Genomic DNA, 27,927 nt, shown 5'->3' with positions numbered 1-27,927 from the left:
GTGTATTTCGTTCAAATCTTGCGACTCATTTTTCATTGAATGCAATCTTTTTGATCTTTAGTATCGTACGTCACGTTACTTTACTTTCTATAATTTTGTGTAGTACTTTCTAGTTAATGACGCATATAAATTTCCTGGTTGGCGATGTGATTATTATCACCAGCTGTCTTGTTTCTTGTTTCTTTTACTTTCTCATTTTAAACGTCTTTACTTTGATAAATGACAATCTCCAAATCGAATGCTATTCTCTTAGAGCAAAAAAACGTCCGCCAGTTTTTGTGCGTTTGTGGCACAATAATTCTCATACTTCACACCTATAACACGTGCAATTAAATATTCACAAATTCTTGTTACATCCTAAAATTGAAATAAAATATTGAAAGAATCTACCATATGAATACACTATATTTAATAATGAACAAGGGGGTATTGCACAGTGTTCGGAATACATGTACTTGCATATTTCAAATTATCTTTGGTGTTTTACAGTGCCTGGATATGCCTTAAAACCTTAAAGGTCGTTGTATTGTATTTTTTGGAAAGTCTTCTTTAAGTCCGTCCGTCCTTTTTCCCTACCAAGGCTTCTTAATTATCTTTTTTTTTCTATAACTAGCAAGGTGATAAAGAGGTAAAAAGAAAAACCAAACAACAATTCTAGTTTTGTATAAAAAAATAATTTATCATGTACATGTACAAAGTGTCGCAAAGAGTTGTTCTATCTATATTTTTCAAATCATAACACAGCACATACTTTGCCTATCCAATACAATTCAACAGTACAATTATCTTTATTATCTTGGAAAAATGGATATTTCTCAGGCATTAACTCCAACATTTTATTCACAATTCTAGATTTTTGGAGCACTTCAGCTGACGATGACTCTGTCCTCACAGTTCCTCGTGCATTTTTGCACTTGTCTCTGCGACCATTCTCGCCGTCGCTTCATTAGGATCCGGGCCAGAAGGATCGAACGTAAATTTCATGCAAGGCACTTCATCTGGGACTACCTTAAAAGAATGATCCCAAATTATTTCACAAAAGTGGAAAGCTGTCCCGTACACGTCTTCATACGTCCTGCACTCAGCGCCCTCTTTGCATATGTTTAATCCTAAAAGGAAAGTTAAATATATTTTAATATTTATACTTACTTAGTGATAATAGTTTTAACTAGTCAATCACGCAAAAGACATTGTTTTTGAAAACCACGACCCCACTAGACAAACCTACTGGTGCCACGAGATTAGATTGAAATAAACGACTTTGAGTATATGTTTGTGCTGGTATATTCTTCGACCATTTATTTTGATCAAATAACGAAGATTGCGACGCTTCGGCGGCACACATATAATCCGATTTTTGATACACAAGTCATCAGTTAAATAAAAAGTAAAGAATTTACCATTTTCATCTCTATCAAAATCAGTGTACCAATTTTCGTGACAAGTATATTCTCCTTTGCATGCCTCCCACCACGAGTTACACTCACTGGCGCACAATGGAACGTCTGTGAAGCGGTCGGTTACAGGTTCGTCATGTGTCTGAAACGAAGTACAAGCGTCCAATACAGTTTTATTTGTATTTAAAAGTATAGTGCTATATTCATGTGTGAAATGATTGATTGCTGTTTCATGCTGCATGTTCAACAAATTTAGCCCTAACATCTGTAAAATGGTGAAGTGCATGCGTGTGTGTTTGAAAGAAAAAAAAAAGAAATTACATATGAATCAAAGAGGGGTAAGCGCCCCCCCCCCCCACATGAATTATAGTACGCGCCTCAGTGAAATCAGTACTATATGATCAACAGCGATTGTCAAGCATTATTTTTCCTATTCAGAAGTGTTGTTTATAAGCAAACAAAATGTCTTGACTCAAAATAAAGCCATCGTGCTCGCTCTCACCGCGGGGGCAATCCACGGCCCAATATAAGGTGAGCACAGGAAAAAGCAGAGTTCATCAAAGAACATCTTGTGACACATCGGTGACAGACTGCTCTTCTGTGGACAGTGGACATAGCTGGTGATGTTCTGCCAGTTTTCCTTTGTCTCAAAATCCTCTGTCACACCCGCTTTACAGCACGACTTCTTCGTATACTGGGGACACTAAAAGTCATAAAAACATGAATTATTAAGCTAACCGTTAAACGACATATTAATGCAATCTGCTAGATTGTTTCAAACGCTCAAGCAATGTCCAGGAAACAAGCAACCACCGACAAGATGCATATAGGGTACATTTAATTGCACCTGGTAGCTCTATTCCCATAGATTTTAGATCGATCTATCCCCGCGGGGAGTCTCACTAGATTACTTTCAGATAATCCGACTTAAATGTCCGTCCCGCTTACTACAAGCTGTCAGGTGGTAATTAACTTTCGTGTCCGCCCGGCTGACAGCTATTTAGCGTGAACCCCCAGGGAGTTAGGTCGATCTAAAATAGGTCGATCTAATCTCTGGAAATGGGGTGTTAAACGACGGATGTTCGCCACTTAGAGAAGGGAGAGGTGACAAGGATTTAACGCTGATAAGTTTAACACACAGATCTTACATTGTTCACCCATCGCGCGGTTGTGAGTGTGAGAGGAGAGGCTCATTCCAAAGTTACCGTTACATTTGGCTTGCGATACCCCCATGGAGTCTCATCTTGTCCGTATTTTAATTTCTTTTTCGTGCGTCGTACACAACTGTACGTGAGAAGGCACGGTGTGGTTGTCCGAAAAACAAAACCGTAGCCGTAGCCCGAAATGGCCCGTAGCCGGTTCCGATTAAAAAAAAATCTCAGGGCTAACAAGTTGTGAGGAGGTGCAATTGACACGTCGTGCTAACGCGATCACGTAAAATATGGATAATTCAAGGGATAGCAGCCGTTAGTTTTGGCCAAAAAACTAATTTTCCAGGAGTAAACGACGATTTTCACATACTTACCAGGTTAATGTATCTGCAAGCATTCAAAGTTAGTCCATGGTCTTTTTCTAAAAAAATATTTTTATAATAATCTCTTTGGAGATTTTTACGGAGGTATAGATAGCTATATGTATATATACGTATAGATAAAGTCCACGTGGTCTGATGACAAGCACAGATTCCAAAATAATTGCGATAACCGCCGTTTTGGTGGTAAAATTGAATTTACTATAATTTTATGAGTTGTTTACAATTTATGAATCTCATATGTGAAATACAAATCTCATACGCACACTTGGTATCCCTTTCAGTACGTATACTTTACTAAACCCTCTTTTCATCAAAAAAGACTATTCGAACTAAGCCCTTGGGAAACGTGTATAATGCCTACATGTATTTCCGTAAGATGCTGTTGGTTAAATAAGGGCACTACATGTAAAGTACAGGGACTGCGTGTCCTAGCTCGTACAGAGGTACACATTTAAAGTTTCTCACCTTTCGTAACTTGGTTTGTGTGGGGGGCATGTTTTTTTCTTTCTATGCATATACGCGAGTATATAAATACATACATACACACATTCTGACTTCCCTATGTTTGTAAAGTATTACAAACTTGCCTGAGACTACCACGTTGATAACACGGATAAATCACATGCACATGTACTGGTGGGCCAAGTTGATTCCAGTACGCTGTAGCTAAGTTTTACTGAGCGTTAAATGTTCAGATACATGTAAATCTCTACCTCAAGTCCGGGTTCCGGAGACGGTTTGCTCTTGCTGTGTGATTTCAACAACTCCATACATGTGTCCAGATAGTCGTCTGCGGTGCGGAGCCTCGAGTCGGCGACATGGCGGGCCTGATAGCATAAGAAAACAATGGTGAATGCCCACAGTGCTTGAGACAACGGGTAGCTACGCATAGTGCATGTAACTGTGTCCTTGACAAGGTCGGTCAATGACGTAAGATTAAGAAAGGTTCGGCAAATACATTCACCTTTCACTGACGCTCACGCTCTAAAATCAGCGCACAAATCAACACCCTCCCCTAACGCATTACGGTCATTACGCCCCAGCGGTCATCCTCTAACAATTACACATCCGGTATACAGTAGTAGTTGTAGCAGTGGTAGAGAGTCATTATTCAAATTACTGCTTCGTCTTGTCTTTATCAGACGGCTGAATCATTTAGTGCACGCTGGTGCCAAGGTGCGCGTTATAAATATTTAAATTTCCCCCATTCTCTTTTTCGATAAGTTATTATGCTGCGGAAGAGATACAACGGTACATTCACCTGTATTGCAATGCATACTGTACTCCGTACGTAATGAGCGATAATTAGAGAGGTTTCCAGGAGCGATAAGAAATAAGTCTCATGAGATGGTATTGTCTGTGGTGAAATGCAGTGGCTTCCACCAGCTATAGGGAAGGTGGTTTCATCTACATCCGATCATATTTACTTGGACATTGAAAACCTAAAAGATCAACTTAAAAATTCGAATCAAACAAAAGCAACGACTTATTTAGAAATGAACCCCAATCTGGAAGTGTGGGATATGTACGCAAACCGCTTCGATATCCCGGAATATCTACGCATAGCTACTACTAGGTTTAGGCTAAGTTCTCATAGATTGGCAATCGAAACGGGTCGTTGGTGTCGTAAAGAGAGGAACGAACGTGTCTGCAAGTGTGGTGAAATGCAAACAGAGCTACATGTTATAAGCAAATGCGAGCTCACATCAGTGACGCGTTCTGCCTACCCTGAGCTGGTATATACGTCCTTAGGGGATCTATTTTCAAAGAACAATTTGCACTTAGTCGTTTCATATGTATACAAGGTCTTGAAAATATCAGAAACGTAGCTTTTAAAAACGGTGTACCGAACTATAAGTTTTTGTCATGGTATTGTATTGCGCTACATATTATACTTGTAATGCCTTTATTGATCATTTATCCCTGTATGTAATGTTCTGCTCGCTAGATATTTATTATGTAATCATACGCATACAGTGATGATAATAAACTACTACTACTACTACACAGCCTAATACAATCATATGATAATGTTTGCTTGCTGACAGAGCCTGGAATGTGGATGTTTGTGGTGGTCCAGGGAGCAGGTGTGACAGTAATGTTATAGGCCCATGAGAGACCCAGGCACATGGCAAAGCCCAGAAAGGTGGATTATTTTGAAAAGTGTCTCTTTGAGGTGGGTAATTGCGCTGAGAATTTTTTCTCCAGCTGGATGTGGATGATAACAATCAGTGGCCTACTACTCTATACAGAGATGTCACCGATATGTGATGTACACTGTAGGAAGTTTATTGATGACAGATATAACTTTTATATATGATATTAACTCAACGGGGGCGCTGTTCCACTGATTACATTTTAGCTAGAAATATGCCCTAGGCTGGCTCTCTCTTGGCCTGAAACTATTTTCTGCGGTATACTCAGTAGTCTTCATTCTGAAAGCTACTACTTTGGCGACCTGGGTAGGGGGAGTTGTGCCATATTCAACTAGTTCAACCTTACTGTTCGTAGAAACGAGACGTCATCCTGTTCGGACTTCTCACTCCCAGCGCAACGACCATAATCGCCGCTGCTTCTTAAAAAAAAACTAACGTGTTCCGTCAGTCGGCTCCTTAATGTTCCCAAGAGGCAGACACGAGGCCAGCGGTCGCCTCACAAAAAATATAACACGTAAAAAATGGATTATTCAGGGGATAGCAGCCGTTAGTTTTGGCCAAAAAACTAATTTTCCAGGGGTAAACGACGATTTTCCCATACTTACTAGGTTAATGAATCTGCAAGCATTCAAAGTTAGTCCATGGTCTTTTTCTAAAAAATTGATTATATAATAAACTCTTTGGAGATTTTTACGGAGGTGTATTTATCTTTATGTGTATGTACGTATAGATAAGGTCCACGTGGTCTGATGACAAGCACAGATTCCAAAATAATTGCGATAACCGCCGTTTAGGTGGTAAAATTGAATTTATCATATTTTTATGAGTTGTTTACAATTTATGAATCTCATATGTGAAATACAAATCTCATACACACACTTGTTATCCCTTTCAGTATTTTTACTAAACCCTCTTTTCATCAAAAAAGACTATTCGAACTAAGCCCTTGGGTGACGTGTATAATGCTTACATGTATTTCCGTAAGATGCTGTTGGTTAAATAAGGGCACTACATGTATAAGTACCGGGGCTGCGTGTCCTAGCTCGTACAGAGGTAGACATTTAAAGTTTCTCACCTTTCGTAACTTGTTTGGTGTGAGGGGGGGGGGCATGTTTTTTTCTTTCTATGCATATACGCGAGTATATAAATAGTTTGTACATTCATACATACATGTACACACATTCTGACTTCCCCCTGTTTGTAAAGTATTGACCTACATCTAGTGTCTAATATATTACATAATGGTAGTACAAACTTGCCTGAGACCACCACGTTGATAAAACGGATAAAACACATGCACATGTACTGGTGGGCCAAGTTGATTCCAATACGCTGTAGCTAAGTTTTACTGAGCGTTAAATATTCAGATACATGTAAATCTCTACCTCAAGTTCGGGTTCCGGAGACGGTTTGCTCTTGCTGTGTGATTTCAGCAACTCCATACATGTGTCCAGATAGTCGTCTGCGGTGCGGAGCCTCGGGTCGGCGACATGGCGGGCCTGATAGCTTAAGAAAACAATGGTGGATGCCCACAGTGCTTGAGACAACGGGTAGCTATGCATGGTTCATGTAACTGTGTCCTTGACAAAGTCCGTCAATGACGTAAGATTAAGAAAGGTTCGGCAAATACATTCACCTTTCACTGGTGCTCACGCTCTAAAATCAGCGCACAAATCAACACCCTCCCCTAACCCATTACGCCCCAGCGGTTATCCTCTAACAATTACACATCCGGTATACAGTAGTAGTTGTAGCAGTGGTAGAGAGTCATTATTCAAATTACTGCTTCGTCTTGTCTTTATCAGGCGGCTGAATCATTTAGTGCACGCTGGTGCCAAGGTGCGCGTTATAAATATTTAAATTTCCCCCATTCTCTTTTTCGATAAGTTATTATGCTGCGGAAGAGATACAACGGTACATTCACCTGTATTGCAATGCATACTGTACTCCGTACGTAATGAGCGATAATTAGAGAGGTTTCCAGGAGCGATAAGAAATAAGTCTCATGAGATGGTATTGTCTGTGGTGAAATGCAGTGGCTTCCACCAGCTATAGGGAAGGTGGTTACATGTACATCCAATCATATTTACTTGGACATTGAAAACCTAAAAGATCAACTTAAAAATTCGAATCAAACAAAAGCAACAACTTATTTAGAAATGAACCCCAATCTGGAAGTGTGGGATATGTACGCAAACCGCTTCGATATCCCGGAATATCTACGCATAGCTACTACTAGGTTTAGGCTAAGTTCTCGTAGATTGGCAATCGAAACGGGTCGTTGGTGTCGTAAAGAGAGGAACGAACGTGTCTGCAAGTGTGGTGAAATGCAAACAGAGCTACCCCCCTGTACATGTTATAAGCAAATGCGAGCTCACATCAGTGACGCGTTCTGCCTACCCTGAGCTGGTATATACGTCCTTAGGGGATCTATTTTCAAAGAACAATTTGCACTTAGTCGTTTCATATGTATACAAGGTCTTGAAAATATCAGAAACGTAGCTTTTAAAAACGGTGTACCGAACTATAAGTTTTTGTCATGGTATTGTATTGCGCTACATATTATACTTGTAATGCCTTTATTGATCATTTATCCCTGTATGTAATGTTCTGCTCGCTAGATATTTATTATGTAATCATACGCATACAGTGATGATAATAAACTACTACTACTACTACACAGCCTAATACAATCATATGATAATGTTTGCTTGCTGACAGAGCCTGGAATGTGGATGTTTGTGGTGGTCCAGGGAGCAGGTGTGACAGTAATGTTATAGGCCCATGAGAGACCCAGGCACATGGCAAAGCCCAGAAAGGTGGATTATTTTGAAAAGTGTTTCTTTGAGGTGGGTAATTGCGCTGAGAATTTTTTTCCAGCTGGATGTGGATGATAACAATCAGTGGCCTACTACTCTATACAGAGATGTCACCGATATGTGATGTACACTGTAGGAAGTTTATTGATGACAGATATAACTTTTATATATGATATTAACTCAACGGGGGCGCTGTTCCACTGATTACATTTTAGCTAGAAATATGCCCTAGGCTGGCTCTCTCTTGGCCTGAAACTATTTTCTGCGGTATACTCAGTAGTCTTCATTCTGAAAGCTACTACTTTGGCGACCTGGGTAGGGGGAGTTGTGCCATATTCAACTAGTTCAACCTTACTGTTCGTAGAAACGAGACGTCATCCTGTTCGGACTTCTCACTCCCAGCGCAACGACCATAATCGCCGCTGCTTCTTAAAAAAAACTAACTTGTTCCGTCAGTCGGCTCCTTAATGTTCCCAAGAGGCAGACACGAGGCCAGCGGTCGCCTCACAAAAAATATAACACGTAAAAAATGGATTATTCAAGGGATAGCAGCCGTTAGTTTTGGCCAAAAAACTAATTTTCCAGGGGTAAACGACGATTTTCCCATACTTACCAGGTTAATGAATCTGCAAGCATTCAAAGTTAGTCCATGGTCTTTTTCTAAAAAATTGATTTTATAATAAACTCTTTGGAGATTTTTACGGAGGTGTATATATCTTTATGTGTATGTACGTATAGATAAGGTCCACGTGGTCTGATGACAAGCACAGATTCCAAAATAATTGCGATAACCGCCGTTTAGGTGGTAAAATTGAATTTATTATATTTTTATGAGTTGTTTACAATTTATGAATCTCATATGTGAAATACAAATCTCATACGCACACTTGTTATCCCTTTCAGTATTTTTACTAAACCCTCTTTTCATCAAAAAAGACTATTCGAACTAAGCCCTTGGGTGACGTGTATAATGCTTACATGTATTTCCGTAAGATGCTGTTGGTTAAATAAGGGCACTACATGTATAAGTACCGGGACTGCGTGTCCTAGCTCGTACAGAGGTAGACATTTAAAGTTTCTCACCTTTCGTAACTTGTTTGGTGTGAGGGGGGGGGGGCATGTTTTTTTCTTTCTATGCATATACGCGAGTATATAAATAGTTTGTACATACATACATACATGTACACACATTCTGACTTCCCCCTGTTTGTAAAGTATTGACCTACATCTAGTGTCTATTACATAATGGTAGTATAAACTTGCCTGAGACCACCACGTTAATAAAACGGATAAAACACATGCACATGTACTGGTGGGCCAAGTTGATTCCAATACGCTGTAGATAAGTTTAACTGAGCGTTAAATATTCAGATACATGTAAATCTCTACCTCAAGTCCGAGTTCCGGAGACGGTTTGCTCTTGCTGTGTGATTTCAACAGCTCCATACATGTGTCTTAAAAAAACTTGTTCCGTCAGTCGGCTCGTTAATTAATGTTCCTAAGAGGCAGACACGAGGCCAGCGGTCCCCTCACAAAAAATATAACACGCAGCCAACAGGTGAAAGTATTAGAATCAAATCAACCTCGCTTTCATATTTTCTGGTGCTTTCGAATATTTCAGCAACCCTTTTCAATCGGTGATTTTGATATCTCTTACTTGTTATTCATGGCATTGCTAGCCTGCTTAGTGTATGTTATTTCCAGGAGGTTGCTTTACAAAGCGTCTTTAAGTGATAGCTGAACGCAACGCATTCATTGTGACTGCCTCGACAGCGATCAACTGATGAATGTTATGTATCTTGTACCTTCTATTGGGAAACACTGAAGTTGCTCTTTTACTCACACACACACACACACACACACACACACAGTACACACACAGACAGTATTGACGAAACTTAGTCAAATAAAAGATCTTAAAACTCGGATTAAAAAAAACCCTCAACAGTTCTGTTGTTACACCAGGTTTCCTAGTAAGATGAAACTTTTCCCCCCTGCCATATCAAGATTATGAAGAAAACCAATTTTTTTTACTTATATAGGGCTTTAATATACACTAATTCAATCAAATCCATATTATTCTTTTAAATATTTTCATCTTTACTTATTTTTCTAGTTGTTGATTTATCTTTCATGTTTGATTTAACCCCTTCCCCCTTTCTGTTGTTTTGAAAATCTGAAACAAGCGTTGAAAGTGGGTGTCCAATTTATAATGCGTTAGTTGAGAAATGCCTAACAATTAATGGAATCCAGCACATTCAACAACAGTGCAGCGAATGCCAGCACGCAATTTCTTTAAATTTCAAAACAAAACAGACTGAAGCAGGTTTTACATGGGTAATCCGCTAAATAAATGACTCACAAGTTCTGTTTCATCATAAACAACTAAATGTTCTTTCTTTTCAGGACCATTTTTAGCTTTCTCCAAAATAAGTCATGAGCACCTTCGTGTTCAGACCACTCTAAATAACTTTTTGACTTAAACAAATGAAACAAAGTGTCATTCATTTCACGGAATGGAATGTCCTCTAACAAAATCAGAACAAGGACGTCTTTTCCCTCTTCAAACAATCGCATGCGCGCCATTTTCATTTCGAAATAGCACCAGTTGCTGCGCACGAAATTCTGACTTATAACTAAAACTGTTTTTCTGCTTTGTGAGATAGATTGGATAATGTTTTCCTCGATGTCTTCACCTGGCAGGAAGTCACGATGATGAAGACATAAACGGAGTCGGTCTTCTTCGGCTTCTGCGTCTTCTAGCTTAGGTCGCAGTTGTCTGTACACCCACTTGTAGTCTTCCTTGCTAAATGCCACGAAAGCGTCATATTGATAGTTATCATCTCCGTGAACTTCTTCGTATTCTTTGCGTCTTATTCGTAATTTATAAAAGAAATACTTAATTTCCCATCTGAATCTGTAATACACCGCAAACATGACAACAGTAACGATAACGAGTGAAACAACAACAGACACGAGTGTCAAAGTAAATTGAGAAGCGCACGTGACTTTTAGGTGTCCAATGATTGCAGAAAGTTGTTTTATACTAACGCTGCTTCCATTTTTTAGGGTGCATTGATAGTCATCTTGACCGACAAATTGTATTTTTGTTTTTTGCATCCAGACGTAAAATTGTTCAGTTTCACATATGCACTGCAACGGATTTCCCGCCAAATTTACGACCACATTTGCCAAATTTTCTCGTGATTGGACGTCGTCTAATACAGACATCATTTTGTCATTCAGAGAGTCCAGATTATTGTAGGCGAGATCCAAGAAGGATATGTTTTTCAAGTCAAGATTTAATCCATCCGAAGTAAGATAATTGTTTCTCAACATCACTGTCTGTAGCTTGGTATTATTGTTGAACAAAGTTGGGGAAACTTTTTCCATTTCGTTGGAAGACAAATCCAAGTATGTTAAATTGACGAGCCACCGAAACGGACTTGGATATGAGCCATTTGATATAGTTTCAGAATATCTGAGTTTATTATTGTGCAGATGTAAACATTGAGTTGTCGAAAAATTACAGAAGAATGTCTCACTGATTTTTCTACAGCCGTTACCTGAGAGGTCTAGAGTACTCATCTTCTGAAACGAGTTATCTAATACTTCCCATGGTCCATTCCATTCATAGAAATTATTGTTTGATAAGTTTAGAAACCTGAGAGACGTAGCGTTATGAACAATGATGTGGTTGAGTGGATAACGCACATTGTTGTCATTAAAGTCAGCCACCTCTAAATTTGGAGGTGAAAAACAGTTGAACTTGAACTGTCCATGTATTAATTGCTGTTCGAACTGCACCACAGGTTTAGATCTAAATGTCCAGCTCCAGTTGAGGTACCTAATGTGTTGCAAATGGCTTAAGTCAAACGCTGGCTTGATTGCGTTAAGGAACGTGTTATCGGAAAGGGAGAGAAGTTCTAAATGTTCCAAGTACACGTGGGTGTTATTTTCTAGATCCGATATGAAATTAGTGTCGAGAGTTAAATGTTTTAATGTAGTAATGTTCTGGAGATAATGAAAAACACGACTACTGTACAGCTTGTACGTTCTATCTTCTGGAGACGTTGTTGCATTCAGTATTAACCGCTCTAAAGATGAATTTTGTAATCCATAAAAAACTCCTCCCAGTCTATTTAAGCCAAGATATTTGTTACCTGAAATATCAAGAGTCTTGATTGTTTGTAGAAAACTGAAAGTTAAGTTATCAATCTTATACAGTTCACAAAACGCTAGATCGAGATGCTCCAATTGAAGATTGCGTAAATTGTAAAATACATTTTTACTTAATTTCTTTAGACTGCAGCGTCCGTTATCTCCAGAAAAATCCAATAAACGCAATCTTTTAAGAGAAGCAAATCCTGGGCCAAGAATAGAATTCTCCATATTAAGTCCGTCCAGATATAGTTCTGTTAAACCCGTCAGGTCTTTGAGGGTCTCGTCAGGGTAGTTTTCGTTCGGTTTTGGGTAACGGTTGGTGTTGTTTTTTACATCTAACCATTGTAATTGGGACAGATTTTTAAAAACGCCTCGTGGAAATGACTCGTAATCCATTCGTAAGTAATTAGATCGTAGATTCAACACTCGTAAATTAGGGACGTCTACAAATGCACCCAACTCAAGTTTTCCTATGCGATTGTCCGACAGGTACAGGCGACTGAGATTACGCAGATGAGCGAAATTACCCGGCGTTATGCTGGTGATTCGATTGTAGGATAAATCGATCACCGTGACATTGTCTGGAAAGTCGACTGGAACGCCGTGAAGCTTCCTACCCGAGCAGTTGTAAATGACATCTTGGCGCAGTGGGGCATTTTCAATTGAACAATTGCTGGAATCATGATGCGGCCGCCAGGCCAATGACAGCGTGATGAAAACTAACAGAGTTACAAGTTTGCACAACATGCTGAATGCTGTAGAGTTTGACGGATACTGCGATTTCAACGAGAGACCCTTTTTCTTATATTGTGTTGGATTCTATTATTGGAAAAGGAAGTACGAAGTATTGTTATATGAAAATATGGAGGAAAAAAGGTGGAAGTAAAACTCACGATCCCATGACCAATATCAATATCACGTGCGCTGCTGATAGCAAAAATGAAATTACTAAACAAATAAAGTTTGAACTGTGAATAGCTTTAGAAAAAATAATTTTAGTTTCCAGCCAAAAATAAAATCGAATCGATTTGTGCACAAACAAAACGATACTTACTATCAACACACATTCCATGTGAAAGGGGATGACGCTTTGTATCAAAAGCGAAATTGGTAATTAGTAAGCCAGTGATAAGCATAAAATAAATGCACTGTGATTAAAATGTACATATTTTGTCGCTTGTATAACTAACATTAAAATTCAAAACGACACATAGATGATAGAAATGTCGAGAGATGAAAATATGTTAAGGTGCTGACCTGTGAAATATAATTTCAAGAATGACCAAGACAACACTTTAAATGCATTAAAACACATTGCCGTTTCCCTGGGGGTGGGAGCGGTCTATGATACTGTGACGACGTTACTGACTTTGTCTTACTTGTTACGCGAGGTAAAACTGAACAACATCATGTTCCTTCATATCCTTTATTATCACTTCCTAACTACACTATCTACAATTTATTCCTCTCCGTTCAACCTCTTACATCGTTCTCTCTTGTTTACATTACGCTCTGCTCATAAGTACAACTAGGTCATATCAATCAAGTCAAATTACACTACTAAACACTCCCTGCTCCTTGTTCACTCGTGGCTGACAATTACTAACATTACAGTACGGTGACCAGGCATGATGTCACCAGGCGGTGACAGCATGGTTAAAACTCCTTCCTTTTGCACCTGAGATACCCTGTTTTCCTTTTCTGCCCCCCCCCCCCCCCCCCCCATTTCAAAGAGGAAAATTCAAGACAGCTACGAGACACAGCCAAACAAGTTTTACTTCCCTGTGCCGTGCATGTACACAGTGTTAGATCCTTGTGTGCTCATTTACAATTCCCAGTCGAAGAGGGGATGTTCCCGCACTTGTACCCTCCCCCCCCCCTCCCACACACACACACACACACACACACACACACACACACACGCATACACTAACAGAATTCAGGATCCGCAAGAGTATTATGTACCTCTTGGCCTGATGTTGAATTCCAATATAACTTATTGTTCAAATTGACAAATTTTAAATGTTTAAAAGTGGATATTCATATTCCACCCCGTATATCTTTAACATTGCTGTGGAATTGAAAGCAGGTTGATAACAGATAAGTTGACTCACTACTATCTCTGTCATCTTTGCTTCCTCTTAGATAAAAGAGAATCCAGTAGGGTAACCAATAAGATACGTATATAATCTATCTCAGTTTGATTAAAAAGGAAGCAGTAGATATTTTTCGGCATTTAACTTTTTTATTATCAGGAATAATTAACCCATTGCTTTAGTTAAGTATAAAACGCAGAATATATTCACAGCAAAATGATTTAATAGCGCAACTTTAAAACAACACCCACCTTCAGATGATAAATAAACCAACAGACAAATTAAAAGGACATAAACAAGGAAAAAGAAACAAAAATAAATAAATTAATTAATTAATTAATTAAAAACATGTCGGTCTTTCATTTAATTATGATATTTCTCCCCAGTAATATACGTGTATTAACATTTACGTATACCTAAGCATATACATGTAGAAATACTCTACCCCTAAAATAAAGTAATTTGCTATTATATAGTTTAAGATGTCTAAATCTACTTGTGCTGGAGCTAGTATAGCTACAGTATACAATACTACATTACTTATGAGAGCCATTCTTCATCAAGACTTTTCATCTAAAATTGAAATATGTTATTGAATACTATGATTTAGTATTGAAATCAATAAGAAAGCATTTTAACACATGAGCATTGTAGTTTTTTTACTGTTTTGTAAAGTTATTCATTAAAGCTTCAGCGGCAGAATCTAGTATTCTAGAGTAAATGTTATTGATTGAGCTTTATATAAATGGGTTATTTGTAATATGAACATGTTTAAAATATTTTGTACACAGAAGAGTCATTACTATAAACAACAATAAAAGAGCAAACAGAGCAAACACTGATTATCCGCGGCATTTTACCATACAATCAACAATGGTACAAAAGGTGATATCATATATTTCTAGAGTGCATTTTAGCTAATTCTATCAGACAGATTTTGTCAATTAATATTAGAAGATATTCTGTTAGCTACTTCTACGTACATATCTGTCCGGCAAGAAATTTCTCCAAAACAAACAAACAAACAAACAAACAAACAAAAATAATAATAATTGGTTGAAATTACGAAAATGCAATCAGTAGTTCGCCATCTGTTTCATCTTTAAAACAAATCTGGAGTCGGATTTTGTACAGAGAAAGATCTTTCCGTTAAACGACGCAACCGTATATGGTTGAATATGCGCAACATATCAAAAATAATCGTTCTGATTTAAACCCCATCATTATTTCTTTTTAGTACCATTCTTATCTTTTTCCAAAAAAGCTCTTGGTCTCTTTGATTGTCAGGCCACTCCAAATAACTTTTTGATTTAAACAAATGAAACAGGGTGTCATTCATTTCACGGAATGGAATGTCCTCCAACATAATCAGAACAAGGACGTCTTTTCCCTCTTCAAACAATCGCATGCGCGCCATTTTCATTTCGAAGTAGCACCAGTTGCTGCGCACGAAATTTTGGCTTATCACCAAAACTGTTTTTCTGCTTTGTGAGATAGATTGGATAATGTTTTCCTCGATGTCTTCACCAGGTAGGAAGTCACGATGATGAAGGCATAAACGGAGTCGCTCTTGCTCGGCTTCTGCGTCTTCTAGATTGGGTCGCAGTTGTCTGTACACCCACTTGTAGTCTTCCTTGCTAAAGGCCACGAAAGCGTCATATTGATAGTTATCATCTCCGTGAACTTCTTCGTATTCTTTGCGTCTTATTCGTAATTTATAAAAGAAATACTTAATTTCCCATCTGAATCTGTAATACACCGCAGACGCGACAACAGTAACGATTACGAGTGAAACAGCAACAGACACAAGTGTCAAAGTAAGTTTAGAAGCGCACGTGACTTTGAGGTGTCCAATGATCGCAGAAAGTTGTTTTATACTAACGATGCTTCCATTTTTTAGGGTGCATTGATAGTCATCTTGATCGACAAATTGTACTTTTGTTTTTTGCATCCAGACGAAAAATTGTTCAGTTTCACATATGCACTGCAACGGATTTCTCGCCAAATTTACGACCACATTTACCAAATTTTCTCGTGATTGGACGTCGTCTAATACAAACATCATTTTGTCATTCAGAGAATCCAGATTATTGTAGGCTAGATCCAAGAAGGATATGTTTTTCAAGTCAAGATTTAATCCTTCCGATGTAAGATAATTGTTTCTCAATATAACTGTCTGTAGCTTGGTATTATTGTTGAACAAAGTTGGGGAAACTTTTTCCATTTCGTTGGAAGACAAATCCAAGTACGTTAAATTGGCGAGCCACCGAAACGGACTTGAATATGAGCCATTTGCTATAGTGTCAGATTGTCCGAGTTTATTATTCTGTAAATGTAAAATGTGAGTTGTAGAAAAATTATAAAAGAACCACTCACTGATTTTTCTACAGCCGTTACCCGAGAGGTCTAGAGTATGCATCTTTCGAAGCGAGCTATCAAATACTTCCCATGGTCCATTCCATTCATAGAAATTATTGTTTGATAAGTTTAGAAACCTGATGGATGTAGAGTTGTGCAAAATGATGTGGTTCAGCGGACATTGCAATTTGTTGTTATTAAAATCAGCTACCTCCACTTTTGGGGGGGCAGCAACATTAATCGTTAACTCTCCACGTCTTAATTGCTGTTTGAACAGTATCCCAGGTTTAGATCTAAATGTCCAGCTCCAGTTGAGGTACTTAAGATGTTGCAAATGGCACAAGTCAAACGCTGGCTTGACTGCGTTAAGGAACGTGTTATCGGAAAGGGAGAGGGTTTCTAAATGTTCCACGTACATGTGCGTGTCTGATTCAAGATCTGATATGTAATTAGTGTCGAGAGTTAAATGTTTTAGTGTTGTAATGTTCCGGAGGTAATGAAAAACACGACTACTGTACAGCTTGTACGTTCTATCATCTGGAGACGTTGTTGCATTCAGTATTAGCCGCTCTAAAGATGAATTTTGTAATCCATAAAAAACTCCTCCCAGTCTATTTAATCCAAGATATTTGTTACCTGAAATATCAAGAGTCTTGATTGTTTGTAGAAAGCTGAAAGTTAAGTTATCAATTTTATACAGTTCACAAAACGCTAGATCGAGATGCTCCAATTGAAGATTGCGTAAATTGTAAAATACATTTTTACTTAATTTCTTTAGACTGCAGCGTCCGTTATCTCCAGAAAAATCCAATAAACGCAATCTTTTAAGAGAAGCAAATCCTGGGCCAAGAACAGAATTCTCCATATTAAGTCCGTCCAGATATAGTTCTGTTAAACCCGCCAAGTCTTTGAAGGTCTCGTCAGGATAGTTTTCGTTCGGTTGTGGGTAACGGTTGGTGTTGTTTTTTACATCTAACCATTGTAATTGGGACAGATTTTTAAAAACGCCTCGTGGAAATGACTCGTAATCCATTCGTAAGTAATTAGATCGTAGATTCAACACTCGTAAATTAGGGACATCTACAAATGCACCCAACTCAAGTTTTCCTATGCGATTGTCCGACAGGTACAGGCGACTGAGATTACGCAGATGAGCGAAATTACCCGGCGTTATGCTGGTGATTCGATTGTAGGATAAATCGATCACCGTGACATTGTCTGGAAAGTCGACTGGAACGCCGTGAAGCTTCCTACCCGAGCAGTTGTAAATGACATCTTGGCGCAGTGGGGCATTTTCAATTGAACAATTGCTGGAATCATGATGCGGCCGCCAGGCCAATGACAGCGTGGTGAAAACTAACAGAGTTACAAGTTTGCACAACATGCTGAATGCTGTAGAGTTTGACAGAAATTACGTTTTCAACGAGCAACCCTTTTTCTTATATTGTGGTGCATTCTCTTATCAGCAAAGGAAGTATGGTTTTAAGTAAATATGGAAATATAAAGGTGGAAGTAAGACTAGAACCCATGACCAATATCAATGCCATGTGCCTTACAAATATCAATATGTGCACAAACACAAACAAAACGATACTAATTATCAACATTCATTACATGTGTAGGGACGAGATTTTGTATCAAAAGCGGGCTTGGTCATTGAAATGTCAAAAGGTATACTGTAAATATATTGGGGGTGGACCTGTAAAATTTCAAAAATAATCAGGACAACATTGCCGTTCCCCTAGGGTGGGGGTGAAAGTGGGGCTCGGACACATAGGGGAGACCGGGGCTAGTTGGCCCAGTTCGACACTTTTGGCCTTGTAGAGCCAATTTGGAATGAGTTAGAGTAACAAAACCGGTTTCAAAGTAAGCCCCATGAACTAGGCTACGTATGCAACGTCATTATTTTTCAAATATAATGCCAGATGGCTCACAATTTGACAAAAAACGCAGTTGACGTCAGGGGGGCCAACTTGCCCCGCCACGGGGCAAGTTGGCCCCAGGGTCGGGGCAAGTTGGCCCACCTATACGAAAATGAAGTATATATCCAATGTAAACGCCTTGAAATACATTTTTATTCATTTTTAACTTATTAAATTGGTTTCTGAGAGTCTTTGATGAATAAATAGTTCAAATGAGGCAGTTTTAGTCAGGTTTCCTTACGTCACGTTGTGGGGGGGGGGGGGGGGTATGTGTTGCAAGAACCAAAATATTTATCAATAAAATTTGTTTTGTTTTAATTAAGAATAAATTAATAATGGTATAAAGCAGGGTTTTAATGAATGAAACGAATAATAAATGTTCGTTTTAAAAGAAAGTAACAAATTCAGTTTTAAACCATTGAGTTTGTTTCAACAATGGTCTCTAGCTAGGGAGGGGTGGAAAATCCCCTTGGGGCCACATATAACACTATAAATACAAAGGGAATCCCCTTACAATGAATTAAGGCAAAATAAATGTTTTTCTAAGGAAATTCCAATGGATTTACTTTTTAATACATACAAGCAACAGAACATTTCTAATATAAATTTTTGAAAAGACACCAGAGAGCAAATTAAATAAAATCAATCAGACGGTAAACACCAGCAAGCTTTGTCAATTTCACCAACTTGTTTATTTCAAACAACGTTGCACGCAAAGGTTTGTGGGTAATATGAGGGTCCAACTTGCCCCGAGTCAATGGGGCCAACTAACCCCGTGTGCACATTATTTATTTTAAAGGATGGCAGCCTTTTATGGTGCTAGAATGAGAGTTTTTGAGAGTCTTTGATGAATAAATAGTTCAAATGAGGCAGATTTATTGAGGTTTCCGTACGTCACGTTGTATGTGTTGCAAGAACCAAAATATTAATCAATAAATGTTGTTTTGTTTTAATTTAAAATGAATTAATAATGGTATAATGCAGGTATTTAATGAATGAAAACATATAATACAATTTCGTTTTAAAAGAAAGTAACAAATTCAGTTTTAAACTGGTAATTATTTAACAAACCATTGAGTTTGTTTCAACAATGGTCTCTAGCTCTGTTGCGCGCAAAGGATGTGGGTAATATGAGGGTCCAACTTGTCCCGAGTCAAGGGAGCCAACTACCACATTTTTTATTTTAAAGGATGGCAGCCATTTATGGTACTAGAATGAGCAACGATGATACATCTCTGTGAAACTTGAAACAATGAGCTTCAGTTTGATGCCCTATACATATATTATATTCGATCAAAATCCTATGAAAATAGATTTCTAAATCTCTTAAACAAAATTACTTTTAGGAGCAAAAATTGTTTATTTCGACTCACCGATTAAGTAAAACTTTTTAACGTCCGACATTTCCTTAGCATTGTAAGCTACGGTCACTTAACAAGAGTATGTGTCCAATTTTTTTTTACCTCGTAGTTACTTTTTTTTATAAATTGACGGGGGGGGGGGGGGGGGGGGGGCGACTTACCCCGGGGTGTCTCCCCTACTTGGATGTGAAAGCTGAGAGCATTAATTAAATTATTCCAGCTGCGGTCTCAAGACAAAATGGGTAAAACAATGAACTGGGCTTTTTTTATAGGGAGTTCTGAAAACAGAGGACATTATTTACAGCGGTTAAACTCACGGGTATACACGAGATTATATGAAAATAAGAGCTTATAATAACCAGAAAAGGATAAAATATAATACGCACTATCATGGAAAAAGGTAATAACTTACCCCGCCCTCCCACTACACACACGCGGGCAACACCCTACTCTCCGATATCAGAGGCTCCTAAAATACTATACAAAATCACACTGTGGGCCCCTGATCGAGTAATTTTTTTTTTAGAGTCACCAAACTGTATCAGCTAGAGTCTTTCGATAGGCCTATATGACGGTGATTTGCATGAATTGTCCCTTGCCAAACCCATACAGTTAGCCGAATGCAAACGACAAAGCCCATAATAAGGCTAACAGATATTATACACAAGAATATATCGTGCACGAAGGCGATTTTACTGCAGGCTTTGTCCTCTAACATATCGAAAACAGGTCGCATAACGCTTTGTTTTAATATTTTTACTGTGTTAGCTTTTCCCCATAATTGCAAAAAATGGAATGTCTATGTATTTTTTAGATAAGGTGTAACTACATGTATCTCAGCCTGTTCTTTTAATAAATTTTGTTCTTGCGCCGTTTGAAAGTGTCTGCAGCAGTAAGTTTCAGTGAAGTTTGCTCAGACATATCGTTGTTTGCACTAGTTTTGAACAGGTGTACCATGAAAATCTGACTCCCCCAAAATGTGACTCCCCAGTCAGATTTTCATTATGAAAATGTGACTCCCCAGTCTAATTTTCATAAAGAAAATGTGACTCCCCCCATGAAATTTTGACTCCCCCCCCCCCACAAAACTTTATAAATCTTATTTTATTGGAGTATATGACTTTTATATAGTAGTATGCATAATGGAGGATACATTTGCACTTTTTGTTACTAGTTTGCAGGTGAAAATTTTAATGAGAAATTAAGAAAATAAAAAATTTATATTTTACCACCCAATGACTCCCCTATGAAAAAGCTTTTTATTTGATATTTGCATGGTGATCATTTCAACATTTGTCCCTTTAGTATACTTTATGACGAATATATTGTATATTTACAAATGATCACCTTACAGCTGTAAATTGTTAGATATAGTGCTTTTTATTACGGATACCGTGTCTAACATGATTAATGGTTTAAAAAATACCAAATAGGTGAAAATGTATATATTTTATACCATTTAGTACCCCCTCAAATCGACTGTTTCACTGTGACTTCTACAGATGTAAACAGATGTCTATAAAATTGAAAAGACGCCATCAAATGTCACCAAATTCACACACAATTAGCATTAGGGTGTGCTCGTTAAAGATCACGTGCCTAACAGCGTGTGCGTCTACCGCGTACTGCAATTATCTCCTAGCTGTAGACGGCGCGACAAGCCTTCAACATGGGTAACAATTCTGTTATGTGGGATATTGTCCCATTCTTCTCCTTGGGGGTGATCGATTCCAATTTTTACATCGTAGTTTCTGCTATCTACTCATTGTATCAGCCATTTGAGTTAAGAACATGAGACGTGTCTACAGTATCACTTGGGATGTGGAAGGGTACTTCGGATTTTTTTTTGACTTTGGGTGTGGTCCTGGGGGTGAATGAATGTAATCTGACATTGTAAATTCTGCTATCTACCTGTATTAATGTTTGGAACGTAAGGCTATGGCGAATGAAAAACCTGTCTTGGGGATGTGTATGGGTCCTTCTGGGCTTTTTTGGCATTGGGTGTGGCCGTCCCTGGGGTTGTTGATTCTCCTTTTACAGCGTGATTACTGCTATTTATGTATACATGTATAATCGAAACTCTTTCTGATTAAAAAGATAACAGTGGAAACTTTTCGCCTTTTAAGGACCATTCCCACAGATATTTGGATCGATCTATCTCCCTGGGGAGTCTTACTAAATTGCTATCAGCTTATCCCGCTTAAATATCGGTCAAGCCTAGTAAAGCTGTTAGGGGGTAATTATCTTTACACCCTAGATGATTCAGTAGGGGTGACAGACATTTAAAGGGATAATAACTCTTCGTATGAGATCTATATTTCACAATAAAAACATTGTGAATAACTCATAGAAATATAATATATTCTCTTTTACCACAAAAACGGCAGTTAAAGCTATTATTCTAATATCTGAGCTTGTCTTTAGACCACGTAACCTCCATTGATGGCTATACTCTGTTATAATCTCTTAGGAGATTTTAACAAAAGACCAAACTTTTTAGAAAAAAAACAGGGACTAACTTTGAATGTAAAAATGGATTCATTAACCATTGGTAAGTATGGGAAAATTGTTGTTTACTCCAGGAAAATTCATTTTTTGGCCGAAACGAAGAGTTATTATCCCTTTAACATAACCCCCAAAAGTAACACTGTATTATCAGAAATATCAAGCCAGTCTGTGACTCAGTATTGAGTCCTAGTGTTAGATGACAAACGCATCAATAATTATCCCACGATAATTCCATTAGTAGACAACCTCAATGAAAAGAGTGAGCTGTGTAATTTATACAACGTATGTGCTCATTTTTTGGCCGAAACGAAGAGTTATTATCCCTTTAAGCCTTCAAGTTGATAGCAATTTAGTGAGATTCCCCAGGGAGTTAGACCGATCCAGATGGATCGATCTAGGCATGGGAACCCAGTCTTAGACTTACTTCACAATAATAATTAATTAATCAGTTGAGTTTAGGCATAAAGGGCAGACCACCTTCACTGCTGCTTAAACAATATGTATAACGCAAAAAGTTATATCTAAGTTATATTTAAAATATATATAAACAAACGAAAATTATACACAAAGTTTAACCAGGAATTTCAAAAAATATCCTAGCGTAAAGAGAATAGTTCATAGATAAAGTATTTTGCAATTATATATTTAAAGTGCGTAGTTGTCTTCAATCAAGTTGTGCTGGAATAAGTATAACTATACAATATAATACTAAACTCAACTCAACTACACTTCACTATACTAAAAAAGATTATATTACTTATTTCTAGAGTGCATTGCAGTATCCCCTCTCAGGATCACAGTGAGATGTTTCCAAATTTATGCATAAATATTCTTCTAACTAATTGAGTGCAGATTTTTGACGAGCGAAAATTTTTGAAAAAAAAAGACGTCCTTACCCAACATACCTCTGATAGTACATTGTAATCATTACTGATCTGAATTACAAAATTGGAATCAGTGCAAATACCACCTGTTTCATTATTAAAAAGTAAATAAGAAGTCGTGTTTGAAGGCAGGAAGATCTTTCCAATAAACAACGCATGCATCATTAAAAGGTTGAATAAGCGCAATATTTTAGAAACAATCGTTCTGATTTAAACCCCGTCATTATTTCTTTTCAGTACCATTCTTATCTTTTTCCAAAAAACGTCTTGATCTCTTTGGTTGTCAGGCCACTCCAAATAACTTTTTGATTTAAACAAATGAAACAGGGTGTCATTCATTTCACGGAATGGAATGTCCTCCAACAAAATCAGAACAAGGACGTCTTTTCCCTCTTCAAACAATCGCATGCGCGCCATTTTCATTTCGAAGTAGCACCAGTTGCTGCGCACGAAATTTCGGCTTATCACCAAAACTGTTTTTCTGCTTTGTGAAATAGATTGGATAATGTTTTCCTCGATGTCTTCACCAGGTAGGAAGTCACGATGATGAAGACATAAACGGAGTCGGTCTTGCTCGGCTTCTGCGTCTTCTAGATTGGGTCGCAGTTGTCTGTACACCCACTTGTAGTCTTCCTTGCTAAATGCCACGAAAGCGTCATATTGATAGTTATCATCTCCATGAACTTCTTCGTATTCTTTGCGTCTTATTCGTAATTTATAAAAGAAATACTTAATTTCCCATCTGAATCTGTAATACACCGCAGACGCGACAACAGTAATGATAACAAGTGAAACAACAACAGACACGAGTGTCAAAGTAAATTTAGAAGCGCACGTGACTTTGAGGTGTCCAACGATTGCAGAAAGTTGTTTTATACTAACGATGCTTCCATTTTTTAGGGTGCATTGATAGTCATCTTGACCGACAAATTGTACTTTTGTTTTTTGCATCCAGACGAAAAATTGTTCAGTTTCACATGTGCACTGCAACGGATTTCCCGCCAAATTTACGACCACATTGACCAACTTTTCTCGTGTTTGGACGTCGTCTAATACAGACCTCATTTTGGCATTCAGAGAACCCAGTTTATTGTAGGCGAGATCCAAGAAAGATATGTTTTTCAAGTCAAGGTTTAATCCATCCGAAGTAAGATAATTGTTTCTCAACATCATTGTCTGTAGCTTGGTATTATTGTTGAACAAATTTGGGGATAACTTTTCCATTTCGTTGGAAGATATATCCACATACGTCAAATTGACAAGCCACCCAAAAGGACTTGTGTGTGAACCATTTGCTATAGTGTCAGAATACCCCAGCCTATTATTCTGTAGATGTAAAACATGGGTTGTAGAAAAATTATATAAGAACGTCTCACTGATTTTTCTACAGTTATTACCTGAGAGGTCTAGAGTATGCATCTTTCGAAACGAGTTATCTAATACTTCCCATGGTCCATTCCATTCATAGAAATTATTGTTTGATAAGTTAAGAAACCTGAGAGACGTAGCGTTATGAACAATGATGTGGTTGAGCGGATATTGCAAGTCGTTGTTATTTAAGTCAGCTACCTCTAAATTGGGGGCGGAAATAATAGTAAACGTGAACTCTCCACGTTCTAATTGTTTAAGCTGTACCTCAGGTTTAGATCTAAATGTCCAGCTCCAGTTGAGGTACTTTAGATGTTGCAAATGGCTCAAGTCAAACGCTGGCATGATTGCGTTCAGAAAAATGTTGTCAGAAAGAGATAAAGTTTCTAAATGTCCCAAGTACACATGCGTGTTTGATTCAAGATCCGATATGGAGTTACTGTCCAGAGTTAAATGTTTTAATGTTGTAATGTTCTGGAGATAATGGGATACGCGACTACTGTACAACATGTACGTCCTACTTTCCCGGGACGTTGTTGCATTTAATATTAGACGCTCCAAAGATGAATTTTGTAATCCATAAAAAACTCCCCCCAGTCTATTTAATCCAAGATATTTGTTACCTGAAATATCAAGAGTCTTGATTGTTTGAAGAAAAGTGAAAGTAAAATTATCAATCTTATACAGTTCACAATACGCCAGGTCGAGATACTCCAACTGTGAATTACGTAAATTGTAAAATACATTTTTGCTTAATTTCTTTAGGTTGCAGCGTCCATTATCTCCAGAAAAATCCAACAAACTCAATGTTTTTAGAGAAGCGAATCCTGGGCCAAGAACAGAATTCTCCATATTTAGTCCGTCCACATATAATTCTGTTAAACCCGTCAGGTCTTTGAGGGTCTCGTCAGGGTAGTTTTCTTTCGGTTTTGGGTAACGGTTGGTGTTGTTTTTTAAGTCTAACCATTGTAATTGTGATAGGTTTTTAAAAACGCCTCGTGGAAATGACTCGTAATCCATTCTTAAGTAGTTAGATCGAAGATTCAACATGCGTAGTTTGGGTACGTCTGTAAACGCACCCAACTCAAGTTTTCCTATGCGATTGTCCGACAGGTCTAAACGACTGAGATTACGAAGACGACCAAAATTACCCGGCGTTATCCTTGTGATTCGATTGTAGGATAAATCGATCGCCGTGACATTGGCCGGGATGTCCACTGGAACGCCGTGAAGCTTCCTACCCGAGCAGTCGTAGAGGACTTCACGGCGCAGTAAGTCGTCATAGATCGTACAATGACGATGACTGTGAGATACTCGCCAACCGAGTGGCGCAGTGATGAAAACCAGCAGAATCAAATCTTTACACAACATGCTCAGTGCTGTCGAGTTGGACAGAAACTACTTTACTTTTGGAAAGCAATTCTCTTTTATACCAGCGACTTCTCTCTTTCCAAAACCCCATACTTCCTGGTAATTATAAAAGAATATTATAATGGAATTGCGCAGTTCTTTTTTTTCATTCCTCGCCTGACAACAGGATATTCGAGCTTGACTATGTTTTCAATTCAGTGCCTGCCGATTAAGGCGATCAATAGCTTTGAATGGAAATCATTTAGGTCTTTTCTACATCACCAATCTAAAAATGTACCCTACTAGATATGTCAAATGATAAATATATAATTAGGTACTCAATAAAAAATGACCAGGACCAACCGTATGAATGCACATTACTGTTGGGGGCATGGGCGCAGGGGAGCACACCAGACACGTGCCTTACCCCCTTTGCACTGGAGATAACCCCTTTCCCCTTTTCCTTGCCTTCCCCTCCCTTAAATAAGAAAATGAAAAAAATAATTAGACTAATCAAAAGAAGGTTTTCATTCATATACCCTGCATGGTGAATCGTGATTGTACACTGTTTTACAACCAACGAGCAGAACGAGGCAAAACATTTTCTTTACTTGTATCCCCCTCCCCCGACCCGACATGTGCATTAGATATCTCCCAGCGTGATTTGAATTTCAATTAATTTATTAATTTTATAAGTCGACAAAGTTTAAATGTTTAAAGATGGATATTCAAAGCCCACCCCTTATGTCTGCAAACATTGCTGTGGAATCGAAAACATACTGATAACAGATAAGTTGTCTCATTATTATTGCTTTCGCTTTTGCTTCCTCTTCTGCTTCACTTTTAGATAAATAAAGAAACTAGTTAGCTAACCAAAGAGATACGTATTGTATCGAAACTCATTGTGAATTCTTTCCACAGTATATCACATATACATGTTTATGTAGAAATGACCTACCTTCCAATTTCTGAAGTTTGCTGTTTCGCAAAGAGAGGATTGCGACAAACGTTTTTTAAAGAAAATCCAGCAAAGGATATCATTTAATCTAGATGAACAATACGTATAACGAAGTTATATTTTTTAAAAGTTTAAACGAAAATTATAGACAAAGATTGATCACGATTTTTAAAAATAGCCTAGCGCTAAAAGGAAAGCCCAATAAAGAATAATTTACAATTATGTAAGTTGTCTAAAATCGAGTTTCATTGTATCGCGTTAGTTATGACATAAAAAACCAGAAGAACACCGTTTATTGAGGCCTTAATACCTGTAGCAACTTTAATTTGCCACTGAAATGCGATGGACGTAGCATAAATAGAGAGTATCTGACGTGAAGAGACCAGGAAAAAGAAAGCTATTAGGAAAGATGAACTCGTATAAACCTATTCAAAATATTTTTCATCTGGGGGAAGGCTTTAACGCCGAAAATAAATCAATAACGATTCAATGGGGGGTTTTTCGGTACCGCTACTACTTCCTCGTTTCTTGGATAGAAACTGCCAATCATCAAACGTGAAGTATCGAATAACAACTATAGTGGAGTCTTCCAGTCATTTCCCTCATTGCTTTTTTTTTGGTAGTACTAGTACAAGAATAATATGTGACAGCATAAGTTTAGGGCCAAGATATTATACACGCAAACATAACGTCTGACCCTAGCCCTAAATCAGGCTTCCCTATATTTGGGTCTTTTTTAAATTGTCTTCAAATTGCCCTCGAAATGTAGCAGCACAAACAAACTCACACGAAGCAATGTTGAGGACATATACATGTAGATTTTCACATGTGTGCCCATTCAAGTTAAAACTATCTCCTCCGAGGCAGGTTGCTTTTGTGTCTTTTACTTTTACGCCACCAATCTAAAAATGCACCCAACTTGAAATGTTAGAGATATATTTAGGTGGGGACCGCTCATTTAAACAAATTAAGTAGGAGAGTACGCTTGAATGCAGTACAACACATTGCCGTAGGGGGTGGGGAAACAGGGGAGCAGAGCAGGCAAGTGTCTC

General features: G+C 38.1%; 4 protein-coding genes across 5 annotated transcripts; all 4 read right to left on the bottom strand.

Moving 5' to 3' along the window:
- Positions 1-394: 394 nt before the first annotated feature.
- On the bottom strand, positions 395-6,779 carry LOC106181659 (folate receptor beta). 2 transcript variants are annotated; one of them, XM_087005065.1, is made up of 5 exons: positions 6,473-6,778; positions 3,645-3,758; positions 1,900-2,100; positions 1,401-1,539; positions 395-1,109 (listed from the first exon to the last, which is right to left on the bottom strand). In XM_087005065.1, the coding sequence occupies exons 1-5, from the start codon at positions 6,647-6,649 to the stop codon at positions 889-891; spliced, it is 852 nt and encodes a 283-aa protein (XP_086861191.1). In that variant the 5' UTR covers positions 6,650-6,778; the 3' UTR covers positions 395-888. The 2 variants fall into 2 exon arrangements, with proteins under 2 accessions (XP_086861191.1, XP_086861192.1); XM_087005066.1 differs by lacking the exon at positions 3,645-3,758 and having other exon boundaries at positions 6,473-6,779.
- Positions 6,780-9,406: 2,627 nt separating this feature from the next.
- On the bottom strand, positions 9,407-12,833 carry LOC106154528 (toll-like receptor 4). Its single transcript, XM_087005064.1, has one exon. It carries the CDS (start codon positions 12,815-12,817, stop codon positions 10,292-10,294), a length of 2,526 nt encoding a protein of 841 aa, XP_086861190.1. The 5' UTR covers positions 12,818-12,833; the 3' UTR covers positions 9,407-10,291.
- A 2,543-nt stretch (positions 12,834-15,376) lies between these two features.
- On the bottom strand, positions 15,377-16,942 carry LOC147763416 (toll-like receptor 4). The gene has a single exon (XM_087003016.1). The coding sequence runs from the start codon at positions 16,940-16,942 to the stop codon at positions 15,377-15,379; it is 1,566 nt and encodes a 521-aa protein (XP_086859142.1).
- Positions 16,943-22,722: 5,780 nt separating this feature from the next.
- LOC106154554 (toll-like receptor 4) lies at positions 22,723-26,026 on the bottom strand. Its single transcript, XM_013528942.2, has one exon. It carries the CDS (start codon positions 25,936-25,938, stop codon positions 23,410-23,412), a length of 2,529 nt encoding a protein of 842 aa, XP_013384396.2. The 5' UTR covers positions 25,939-26,026; the 3' UTR covers positions 22,723-23,409.
- Positions 26,027-27,927: the final 1,901 nt, after the last annotated feature.

Source organism: Lingula anatina, chromosome 2, assembly GCF_051362555.1.
Source record: "Lingula anatina isolate TDL-2025a chromosome 2, LinAna3.0, whole genome shotgun sequence".
In the NCBI taxonomy this organism is placed as follows: domain Eukaryota; kingdom Metazoa; phylum Brachiopoda; class Lingulata; order Lingulida; family Lingulidae; genus Lingula; species Lingula anatina.
This window is presented reverse-complemented; position numbering and strand designations above follow the sequence as displayed.

Bases quoted from the DNA above. Each gene is read 5' to 3' on its own strand.
- LOC106181659 (XM_087005065.1), bottom strand. From the start codon at position 6,649: ATGCATAGCTACCCGTTGTCTCAAGCACTGTGGGCATCCACCATTGTT. The intron at 3,759-6,472 runs GTAGAGATTTAC...TTATGCTATCAG, and splicing joins CTCCGGAACCCGAACTTGAG to GCCCGCCATGTCGCCGACTC. The intron at 1,540-1,899 runs GTGAGAGCGAGC...ACTTCGTTTCAG, and splicing joins GGCCGTGGATTGCCCCCGCG to ACACATGACGAACCTGTAAC.
- LOC147763416 (XM_087003016.1), bottom strand. From the start codon at position 16,942: ATGTACGTGGAACATTTAGAAACCCTCTCCCTTTCCGATAACACGTTC.
- LOC106154528 (XM_087005064.1), bottom strand. From the start codon at position 12,817: ATGTTGTGCAAACTTGTAACTCTGTTAGTTTTCATCACGCTGTCATTG.
- LOC106154554 (XM_013528942.2), bottom strand. From the start codon at position 25,938: ATGTTGTGTAAAGATTTGATTCTGCTGGTTTTCATCACTGCGCCACTC.